The sequence below is a fragment of the Leptinotarsa decemlineata genome, unplaced genomic scaffold, assembly GCF_025532065.1.
Source record: "Leptinotarsa decemlineata unplaced genomic scaffold, Ldec_3_MD MMD2_tig00003557_RagTag_RagTag, whole genome shotgun sequence".
In the NCBI taxonomy this organism is placed as follows: domain Eukaryota; kingdom Metazoa; phylum Arthropoda; class Insecta; order Coleoptera; family Chrysomelidae; genus Leptinotarsa; species Leptinotarsa decemlineata.
In genome coordinates, this window is record NW_027412590.1 from 1,913,470 (window position 1) to 1,925,936 (window position 12,467).

The 12,467-nt window shown below is 34.4% G+C and overlaps 1 protein-coding gene across 2 annotated transcripts in view; it reads left to right on the forward strand.

Moving 5' to 3' along the window:
- Positions 1–11,913, forward strand: part of LOC111507338 (equilibrative nucleoside transporter 3) — a 68,225-nt gene extending 56,312 nt beyond the window's left edge. The window contains exons 7-8 of one of the 2 annotated variants that reach the window (XM_074178180.1): positions 5,660–5,859; positions 11,679–11,913. In XM_074178180.1, coding sequence (XP_074034281.1) covers positions 5,660–5,859; positions 11,679–11,787 — 309 coding nt within the window. In that variant the 3' untranslated portion in view covers positions 11,788–11,913. The remainder of the gene's footprint in view (positions 1–5,659; positions 5,860–11,678) is intronic. The other variant, XM_074178181.1, reaches the window with a different exon arrangement.
- The last annotated feature ends 554 nt before the right edge of the window (positions 11,914–12,467 follow it).

Below are 12,467 nucleotides of genomic sequence, written 5' to 3' on the forward strand. Positions count from 1 at the left end.
AACCTGGAATATTCAAAATCTCCATCCTAAATATTATTCAATTCTGATAGAGATAACAATTCTCCATTTTATTTTTTCTATATTGAATCGTATTTGGTAATATCAACTGATGAAGCCTATAATCAGATGAAGGAATTCAAATTACACAAGGAATTATTGATTCATGTTCATGTTGATATCTAGTTAACAGGAACGCGACGTTCATGAAATTATTAATATACACGGACATATTTTTCTCTCTTTCGGCCACAAAAAAAAATTCAATTTACACAAAATGTGACGTTTATTATTGTGATTTCGCGATTTGACCCATCATGAATGAAAAACTAGAATAAAAGTTTTAATATACGAATAGTTTGATATGAATAGGAAAAATTTGATTTTGAAAATTTGAAAAGTTTGATATCTACCGTCAATAACTTTTGTCGATAGTGAGACCTCCACTACTGTATCTACAAGAAACTTTCTGATTTCTGATTTGAATATACAGATTCAACTGAAATTCTTTCGATCTAATTTAAATTTACGAGAATCAAAAACCATATTGATTTTGCAAGATGGACTCACAACTCAAAAATAAACAATTCGAGTGCTGTTCGACTCATCAATTGCCTTGGAGAATGAGTCTCATCAGTAAACGATGATGACATCTTTTCTGATACACACGATAGCTGTGGAATCAAATTAGGCTAAATTCATGAATATCAAAGATAGACGCTCTCCATTGCAGTTACAAAGACAATCTTCGATATCAACGCTGAACGAGAATCATCCTCTATCCTTCGTTGAGCGCTTTGTGAAGTCTCTTGTATACTCGAATTGTTTCTTCTGTTGATCCCCACTATATACCTATGTATGTATATCTGCAGCGATATTGAAAGCAAATGGTGAGTGGTATAAACTGTCTGGAAAAATGGGAATAATGAGCTTGAGTACTTCAAAATTTTCTCAATGGAAAGAAGTTTTATGTAGTGGACTTATGTCTAGTGTTAGCTCGAAAAAGGAGGAACTGAATTCGAAATTTCAATGATACTTCATGAGTACAACAATCACAACAATCATTAAGTAACAGTGTTTATCAAATTATTTCACACTTAACGCGATTGATTATCAAAATTCAGAAAATAATGGATTTTCACATAGTATAAACTCGAGATATGAGCTTCGAATATATAATTATTTGTCATTAACGAATGGAATTCAGCATGTCATGAAGAAGATAACACAAATTAAAAATATTAGTTGCTAGCTGACCCACTAAACTCAATACTTCCTCAGGATTGAATGATGTATACAATTTGAAAAATCATAAGTTAGCAGACAATCGAAGAAAAAAATGCGCAGAAACATCCTCTGTGACAAAATACGTAAACGTTTTATCTGCAATCATCCAAGATAATATTGAATTTCTTGGAATTTCAGTATTGTAGTTTCTGTGTTAAGAACAACTCTAGCACTTCGACTGCAGTAGTAAACAATACGTCAGTCATAGAAATCTGCAGACCATGACCAAAAAATTTGAAACACAGCTTCGACACAGAAATATCTGACCGTGGAATTTAAAATTTTTTGACGAAATTCAAATACTATCCAGAAACTATCATGGTATTATATCTTGAAAATTGGCATAGACTTCTCCGGTACAATATGCACTACGCCACACAACGTCATTTGAAAACAATTGTTATATTTTTGAATGTTGGCCAAAAAGTATTCAGAATAATTTTCCATCGCATAAACTAATGACCGAAATGGATCACGTAGTGGGACCGATTGTAGCAATTTCACGATTCAGCACAACATCATCCGGTAGACTCACCGCTGTATTTCAACGCCTTAAAATACAAGTGACTCTCATTTCTCCAATCGTTACAGATTTTTTGGGGCAATTCATCAATAACTTAGCGAAAATAACCAAGCCCATAAGCAAGTTCCTGAAGAAGAGTGCCAAAATAGATCATGATCAGGAATTCATAACATGCTTTGAAACCTTCAAAAATTTGTTGAATAATCTGCTGAACAGAATAATCCAGTGACAGAAAGATAACTTTCAGCTTCAGTTTGGGCTATCAAATATTCTCGACCTCATTTGTTGGGTAGAATATTCGATATCATAACGGACTATGAGTCTTTGCAGTGGCTTTTTTCTTTGAAGATTTCCCACTAGAAAACAACTCATTGTACAGAATTGTATGAATATAACTTCAATTAAAGAGGAGAACATGATACTAATGCAGACGACCTTTTTAGAATCGAGGTAAATACTGAAGAAAATGAAATTACAAAAGAAAATGACAATTTTGACAGTTACGAAAATTTCACTGTTGTCATAGTATACTTCTATATCGGAAGTATCCCCTTTCAACCAGAAGAAAACGAAAATACCACAATTGACGGAGTCGACCTTTCAACTGAACTTCAATCAAATCTCGAGTTCGCAAATAGCAATAAAAACGAAAACATGAACAACAAAAATAACGTTTCGACTCAAACTCAACCAAACCATGAAATTCTGAACATTCAATCTTCAAATGAATGGGCACAGGGAAATAAAAATTATGATAGTAGAACTGTTGATCAAGAGTGAAATTTCAATAATAACGATCATACTGTTCATTCCAACAACGAACAATACACAATTTTTAAAATACACATCATAGAAACAGAAGTAAACAATTGATTGATGTTGATGAACTCAGTATTGAATTTTCCAAATGAACCAAATATGAACATTACTTTTAAAAAAAAAAGTGCCCATTTCCAATTATCGAACAAAAGAGAAATAATTGGTTTCGTAAAGACTCATATTTCAATCTTGAAATTCAATATTGACTATATTTTAAAAATTTTGAAATTCACGCACCTTCTACAATAGTTCTTCAAAGTATTTCAAGTTTCGATCCTTGAAACTCAAAAAATGTACCAAAAAACCTCACTGATATCACCAAGAAAGATATAAAACATGATCCAAAACTACCATGAAGAAAAAAAAATCACAGAGAAATTGACGAAACACTTCAACACATCAAAGACAAATTTTACTAGCCATTCATCTGCCAGCAGGGAAATATGAACGTAAACCTATAAAAATTTAAATGAACGTCACCACTATTGGGATGAAAATAATTGTGTATGCAAAACTCCCTGCATTCTATTTCAAATTAGTAACCAATACACATTATCGAAGGTCATATTGCCAGTTAAGACCTATTTCATTTTTAAATAGAAAACATTATCATGCATGACTATATTAATGGCCAAAAAGAACTCTCAAAATTAATATAGCCAAAAATTAATGTTTGTTATCATTGTTCGATCCAATAGGAGAAGTATTGCTGATATCTTCAATCAGGCAACATCTTGCTGAACTTTTTTCAGATAATGCGAGATTATACTTTTGTCGGGAGAGTTTTTATGATATAGGGAGTTTTTGGCTTTCTACTTCTCCATCATGATACGAAAAAATGTGTAAATCTTTCAAGAAAAGCAATCAATTTCAAAAATGGACCTCTGTAGTAACTTTCAGACACAAACTGAAAGATGCCTTCTTGAAACAGCTACTTTATTATAAATATTGTACTACACGAAAGAAAAATACTTTCAAAACTTTTACATATTTCTATATGGACACTGAATTATACAAAAACTAGACTCGATCAACTTCAACACGGCTCCTCTACATATATGAAACCTTTGTCTGAGGGAAATATTGTTTAATAGCAACAACTCCATCTCCTGAACAAAGCCTTAAGCGGGGCAGAAACATCCCATTTACCGAAACTCGAAATATTTCTTTTCCTATACGTATGCATCTATCCTCGATAGTTTTCATCTTTGATTTGTGTTAGAGTTTTAGTATACTGGACGTTTTTTCGCTTTTCTGCCATGTTGAAAGTAATCGAGTCCAGGCACTTTGCTGTCTAGGTAGGATATTTCCAGTACTGATGATATCTCGAAACCGCGGTCTGCAGGTTATCTACGTGAATAATTTCAGCTTGTTCTGCTGTTGGATGAACGATAAACATCTGCGAGACTTAATCTCTGTGAGTTTTCTTGCATAAATGTATGTCGGATATAATTCAATATCCCGCGTGGTATCAGCCTGGGAAGTAGTTGTTTTTCGACAGAGGTTTACCGTCGCCTACTGTGTGGATAGTTGGGAGAGATATTTTGATATTTCATTTCAAAATATTTCTTATACTTCTATGTGAACACTGAATCATACAAAAAAACCTTTATTCTACTCAGTTTGTATTCCAAACATTCGTTATAGAATGCAAACGAATATTTCTCATAGGATTCCTACACAACTTACTGAATGAAAGAGATGAAATTTCACTTACATGAAACACTGTCATCCTCACTGGTAGACAACCGATGTTTTGCCGTTAGACATTTGCCTTATCAGCGTTCCAGCACTAAATCTGAATAACATTATAAGAAAACATTCATTTTATTCAAAAAATCACGACTGTATGTTACAGAATGAGATGTCATCGATTACAGTGCGTAATGACATTTAAATGACAGTCAAAGGAATCTTGTTCAAATTGAAAGGGTCATATTTTTAGAAGAGGTTGCTTTTTGGGAAAGAAAGTTTTTGGCTTTCCATTTCTCCATTTTGATACAAAAAAGTTGGCAATATTCTAGTTTGTGTCTGAAAGTAATTTCTTTACATCATCACATCTTTGTATGCATTAATTTTTAATGAAATTGATTGCTGTTTTCCTTCTTCCAGAAGATTTCCACATTTTATTGTACCAGGGTAGGGAAGTAGAAAGACAAAAACCTTCTTTCCCAAAAATTACCCTCTCCTGAAAATATAACCCTTTCAGTTCAAACAAGTTTCCTTTGGATGTTTCAATCGAATAAGCAAATGAATGTCATTACGCAGTGTCTTCGATGACGTTTCGTGACATGAAGTTGTGATTTTATGAATGTAATAAATATTTTTTCTCATAATTTTTATCAAGATTTGGTACTGAAGAGCTGATAAGGCAAGTATTTTACGGCGGATGTTTGCCAGTGAGGATGACAGTGTTCCATGTCAGTGAAAGTTTCTCTTTCATTCAGTATATTGTGTAGGAATTCTGTGAATAATTTCTGATTTAATTTAACAACGGATGTTTGGAATACGAACTGAGTAGGGAAAAGTGTTTTTTGTATTATTCAGTGTTCATATAGAAGTATTTATTTCGAAAGTATTTTTGTTTCATGTGATTCAATATATATGGAAGTAGTTATTTCAAGAGGGCGTTTTCTCTCGTCATCTTTGTGAGGAGTAACTTCTTTGAAATTGATTGCTTCCGTCCTTTCACCAGCTGATTCCCACATTTTTTTTGTATTAAGATGGATGAGTAGAAAGCCAAAATTTTCTTTTCCCAACAATTGTATCTCCTAAAAATATAACCGTTTCAATTTAAAATTTATAGTGATATGAAGAAACACTCAAATATCATAAGTATATAATCAATTTCTTTCATTATCATATTATATCTCATTTTTTTCAAATGAGATATAATATGATGATATATAGAAATATTGATCATCAGAAATCACATAGCGTATACTGTATTAATATAGAATACTTCTTCAATTGAAATATATCCCCCATATTATTATGTTATTGGAAATAACATATTCCTTTTTTTTGTTCTAGCGTAAGAATGCTAAATGGTTCATTCTTCTCAATGTGCTGCAAGCTTATGGGTTTGGTTTACTCGTTCCCTTATGTAACGCCAAACCTAGAAGTCATCTACCAGTTCTATTTCATCATGATTGGCAATATATGTCAATGATGACTGTTAACGGACTCATTATGGGTTATTATACAACTGTTAGCTTTCTTAGTATGCCGAAGTAAGTTGAAATGAAATTCATCATGTTAGTAGATCATCATAATGATATCATTTGAATGTACTTATTTATTCGTTACCCCAAAAACTATTGAAAATGGCTAGTGCCGAAGTATTCCATTCTTTATTGGATATTCCTTGCATATATTTCATCGAAATTTCGGGAATACACACCTGATCATTTTCTATATGACCAAATAAGGTTATTTAGTGGGTATTGAAGTTCTAGATTGAAAAATATTATTCAGTACATAACTCTTAGTAGAAGTCAGATCCTGGAAAGAAATACATATTATTCCAAATGGGTTACTACATACATGAACGAATATAGATCCAACAAATGTAGATCCACCTGTTGATGGGAAATCGAGTGGACATGTTCAGATGGCAGTAGAGTTGGATATCACAATGACATTGAAAAAGTCTGAGCAGACTTTCTACTTCCTGGTATAGTAGAAAAAGATATTCAAAAACTCATAATGTCTTTATGACTTCCAGAGGACGCCAACTTGGTTAGCGAAACGCGCGTTGAGAGACCGTAATTATTGTTCTGGTAAAATGTTCTCAATAGATTTGGACTTAATATTTTGATAGTTATCATGAGTGACTGCTACTATATACCATATATATATATATATAGCATATATATATATATATATATATATATATATATATATATATATATATATATGCTGTCATTTATCACATGTTTTTCTAGCGGATACGTACATAGTACTTTCTCATTATCGTATAACAAAGACTCTTTATGGTTAAAGCATAAAAAGACACAGAAAAGTGTGTTTACAAAGAACCATCTGAGTCACGTATATATTCAATTGCATCCTTAGTCGCAGTACGGAAGTCCGAGGGATCACCAGTGTAGGCCCTCAGTAGGTAGTCATCAACGATGTGGCTGATTGCATATCATCTACATAATCGCACCTGGGGAAAATGTTTTTATCCCATTTAAAAAGGGAGTCAGCCATGTTTTGCGGGGTAGGTCGAATCCAAGTGGTTTGTTGGATATTCAAGGCATGTTGTGGTAGACTAGTGGAGCATGGACCTTCCATTCTTTTCGCCAGCAGGCAGTTATGTCAAAACCGGCATCATGCAGAAACTTTCTAGTTCTGAGAAGGGGATGCCTGGAGCGCAGTCGGTTTCTTTCGAAGGCGAGGGTATCGAAGTGAATCGGTAGTTCAGAATTATTAATGATCTTCTTGAATTCCCTGATAAAAGCATGCTCTCTACGGTGGTAAGGAGGGGCTATGTGGCTGAGCGTGGGGAGCCAGAAAGTAGGCGTTGGTGTGATCGTACCTGTGATGAGCCGCATTGCCGCAGCGTGAGCGCTATTGAACCACACCGGGGCGCAGTATTCAGCTGCTGAATATATCAAGCCCAGGCTTGAAGATCTCAGTGTGGAAGCTGATGATCTCCAAGTGGTGCCATATAGTTTCCGGAGGATGTTATTACGCTTTTTGATCTTAGCTGCTGTTTTTGATAGATTTTTTTCAAAACCCAACGTTCTATCTAGTGTAACCCCTAGGTATTTAGGTTGTTTATTTTGTTCAAGTAGCATGCCTTCATAATAGAATTGCAATTCTCTATTGGCTAATTTGTTGTTAAGGTGGAAACTGGAGCACTTGGTTTTAGTTTCCACTTGCGAAAGTATTGCCCGATAGCCAGCAGGTCGTTTGTTGGGATATCTTTGGTGACTTCAATATATTCATGTCTAGCAGCTAGTGTCCAGTCTTCAGCGCATCCGAACTTCCTCGAACTACTTGCAGGCATGTCAGCAATATACGACCTGAACAGTAGGGGGGCAAGTACTGCTGAACAGACTTCTGTTGGAATGATGCATACAGAACCGAATATTTTTCCCGAATTTTGGAACAATTCACCAATATTCTTCAGAGTCTTTCAAATTCACAGCTGCCATGTATTCATTAAAGAGGTGCAGTCTGTCATTCAGAAATACTTTCTACTCATGACTACGCACGTGGATTATGTTGATTTCATATAGATTTTTCTTAAGAATGCTGTCTGGTAGAACACGAAGCATGAGAGATATTTCAAACCATGAACATTTCATTCCATATAAGCAAAGCCTTTTCTATCGTCTCTGCTCATGGAGACGATGAACAGAGAGAATCTGAGTATCAAGAGAATCTGAGTTCCATCCCGTTCACTATCGAAGAGATCACAGCAGCTATTGCAGATACGAAAGAAGTTGAAGCCCCCGGTTTCGACCGCATTCACCCGGAGTTTCTTCCACACTTTGGTCAATACACGGAACGATGGTTTCTTCACGGACATGCTCCAAACAGGCAGAATTCCTCATCTCCTCAAATGATAAAAAAAATTATAGTCATACTGAAACCAGGCAAGCCAAACGATATGCCACAAAGTTACTGCTCGACCGTTCCACTCAGCATGATCTACAAGCTTCTAGAAAGGCTCTTATACAACATAATCAGTCACAAGATATTGGATAAAATTACTGTTGAGAAGGCAGGTTTCCGCCTTAACAGAAACTGCACGGATCGAGTACTATCACTAACCTCATTCATAGGAGCAGGCTTCCAGAATCGGCTAAAGACACCAGCCGTCTTTATAGATCTGACGGCTGCGTACGATAATGTATGGAGATCAGGTATCATTTTCAAGCTCATGCCTGTGATACCCTGCAAGAAGACAGTAGACCTGATAGATGCTATGCTCTCCAATGAAACTCCCAAGTACTTCTGGGTAGTAAGATGAGTGCTCAGAAGAAGGTTATTAGCGGCTTACCACAAGGTATATATTTCATATAAATGGTTATATAATATGCTACTACAATGAATTTAATGCGTGCTACATACCTATGATTTTTATTTCTACGTTCTCTACTAAAAATTGTGAGGTTATAGTACCTGCATTTCCTTCTTCTGAACCGTCAACCGCCGATCCCATCACTATCATCAGTTCACAATCACAATCAATATCCCACGTTGCTGTCGAGTCTGAGGACGACGACCTGTATTCTCCTAACGATATTTTTCTATTTTAATTTCTTCTTCCCAGCCGTCGGTAGCCCCTCGAACCATGTGACAATTTAGTGCGCTGAAAAGAGGGTTCAGGGGCTAAGCCACAAGGGGTTCTAAATTGAGAGTATGATCAATTTATAGAATAATGGAAGATTACGTCATAGTTTTCGTTTCTGAAGCTCGGATAAAGAAAAATAAAAGAGCAGAATTTGTTAATGAACTCAAGTTTGTCATCAATGCTCCTGACATAAATAAATGAAAATATATTTCAGCAAATTATTTCAATATTGATGATGACCTTCTAGCTGTGAATTAGTTTTATCTTTTAAAACTTTTCAATGGTATTTAGGTTTCTCTAACACTTCAACGACTTGATCAGCATCGTTTCATTCACTTCATTTCCAAAATCATCAAATTCAGACGATTGGAAATGAAGAGTGACCGTTTCATTGACGTGGGCAACCCGAATTCACCATTAGCTTTTTTCTTTCTGCTTATTTTTTGATGTTTTGCAAAGATCCGAAACATCATCGATGAATCTAAAAAACAACAAATTAGCTTCCTGAGCGCGTCTCTATATCTCCTAAAATAACACAGTTATCATAAGGTATAAGAGGCATATGTCGTCATGGAACATAGGTTGTTTTTGGTGTGTTACAATAATATTATTAAAATCTCTTTGGATTTCAGCCACTGAGTTTTCTGCTAACAAAAGATGATGTGCTGCAGTTATTTCTCTCAACGATAGGTCACCGCCATTTTTTTAACAATTTTGCGATTTCATTTTATACAAGTTACAGCACGATGGCCGTCAGTTAACGCTTAATCGAATGAAAATAATGGCAATTTTCCAAATCCTACGGTTATACCAGTAGTGTTGGAAATACAATGCGAATGCTAGAGATATACACTAGATATATAGTAGAAATGCTATGAGGAATGTATTTTATGAATTCGTGAGCATAATTTATAGGTTACGGTTAACAAACGATGTAATCGAATTATCTTTCGAGCATGCATGTTATTTGTCGAAAAGTGTCCAGAAAAACTCAAACTGAATCATAATACGTTAAAATGCTGTTGGAAAATTGTCTGAATCATGAGTTATTTTTGTATATAACCAAAAGAAAGCCTCAAATGGATAATGATAATATGGAAATAGATGATCTTTAGTATTTTGCTGCTCATTCGAATGCGTCCGAGAAAGAATGTGAGAAAAACCTACCAGTCAAACCCAGAATCGTTAACCGCATTGTGAAAAAGTATAATCGAAAACCGTTCATATATCATCTGGTACATCATCAGAAAGATATAAATTTAAATCGTCGAATTGAGTTTCATGAATGGTTGCTGATAAAAAGTCAGGAAGATCCACATTCAAAACGTTAGGACTGAGCAAGCTACTTTTATCAAAAATTGATTTTTCAATCGTCATATTCCTCATTTTTGCGCTGACGAAAATTCACACCTTACCCCTGGCCAATATTTTCAAATGAGTTGTAGTTTTGAAGGATACTGTATCATACAGTGTGAGAGTTGTTGAAAATAGTCAATCATTTGATGATGATATATTTAGTACCAACAGGATGGAGCACCGCCTCATAATTGCGGGACTGTAGGAGTATTACTCGATCTTTCATTTTATGATAGGTGGATAACCAATAATGGACCTCATCGTTGACCAGCACGATTTCCCGATCTGTCTCCTTTGGAATAATACGTATTGGAACATGTTACAAGAATTGTATATTCAGATCCTGCAACAAGTAAGGAGAATATGGTTATGAAAGTTTCATGAGAGTTCAACATCCTAGTTGTCAATGAAATTAGTGGTGCTGTAAATAGCAATATGTGTTAATGAATGCCTGGAAATCAACAGAAATTTTCTCGAACATACAATCACATAGTTTTATATTTTGTGTGAAAATACAATGCAATATATTTCAATTTTCGCTCTTTCATGAAACATTTAGAATAAACATTTTCCAATTCATTATTTATTCGTCTGAAATCCTGTTTTCAATGAAAACGATGACGGCAAATCAATATTTTTTTTTAATAAACTTTCTGTAACCGTTCGAAATAGAGGTTTCGTAGCCCATAGTTCAATGGTGAACATACGCATATCTCGTGAAGGGTTGATTTTTGATTCCGAACAACTTGTATTACATTTTGGAAACGTTACTGTTACAAGACGATGGAATAAATTGATTTGATGATAGCTCACTTATATATTCTGTCGAACTTTTGAATTTTATCGGGAAATCACTCCAGACCTGAATATTTAGTTTTGAGTCAACAAAGGAATATCTTGATGAGGGTTCACTTTTGGTAAAGGGTGTTTTACATACACTCACATTATGATTATGCCAGGTATTCTGAAATGTGAAAATATACAGGGTGTTACTTTTGAATCAATAAAGTTGGTACCAACTTCCGGTAAAACCGAAATCGTTGGGAAAGTGCCATTATTCCCAAAATACAGCCAACAAACGGCCATCGCGGTGTAACCTGTTTGTGAATACTGGAAAATATTTCAATATGTAATCTTCTTCCAGATTTCAGCACGACCACATGAATTTGATAATGAAAATACCCAACAAATGACAATATTGAAAGAATTTCTCATTTGAATATATAAAACATCATTTATTTTTTCTTCTTTCCCTTCCACCATCTCTATCTTCAGCATTTTTCAAAAACATTTTGGTAACATCTCCTACTCCTTTTTAAGTTAAATAATTCGATGATGAGCTCACAAAAACAGAATGCCATTCCGAAATACAACTTTTTTTTTCAGTTTCGCTGGTGACAGGACGGAACAAGCATATCAATTATTTCAGGGCATTACAATTATCTTGATGTGTGCAACTTCTCCTCTCAGTCAAGTTTGGATAAATATGCTTTGAAAATCTGACAGATTTCCAACGTATTGGATCGATAAATATGAAAAAGATAAACAATAAGTTAACTTCAAATATCCTGAAAAATGTACGAATATTTATGAATCAAAATTAAAAGTATGTACAAAATGATTTCTTGAATGATTATTACCTATCATCATCAATGGCTGAATATTCTTTAGAATGCTTTGAAAATCTAACAGATTTTCAACGTATCGAATGGAAAAAAATTAAAGGAATAAACAATAAGTTAACTTCAAATATCCTCAAAATAAAGGTATTACTGAGCTAATTTGTGAGGGAAATCAAGTTGACTGACATAAATAAAGATCAGTCGATAATGAAAATGAAAAGGAAAACTTCAATATCATATAAAGAAAACTGAAAAACCAACAACAGAGATTAGGAGAAGTATTGGTAGAGAAATGAAACAATGTTTGTTGTAAAGATACAAGAAGCCATTCACATTGGCTTTTTGAATTTGCGGTATAGAGTTCTGCATTGCGCCGGGTCGTTTGATTCGACAAGATATCAACACAATGCGCTATTTTGAAATATCTCCCAGAATACAGGGTAACGAGTAGTAGTCTGGAATATCAACTTCAGGTTTTATTATGGATAAAATGGGATATATTGCTGTCTATATTCGTTTTCCGTCCAAAAAATAGTTTCGAAAAACAAAGCAT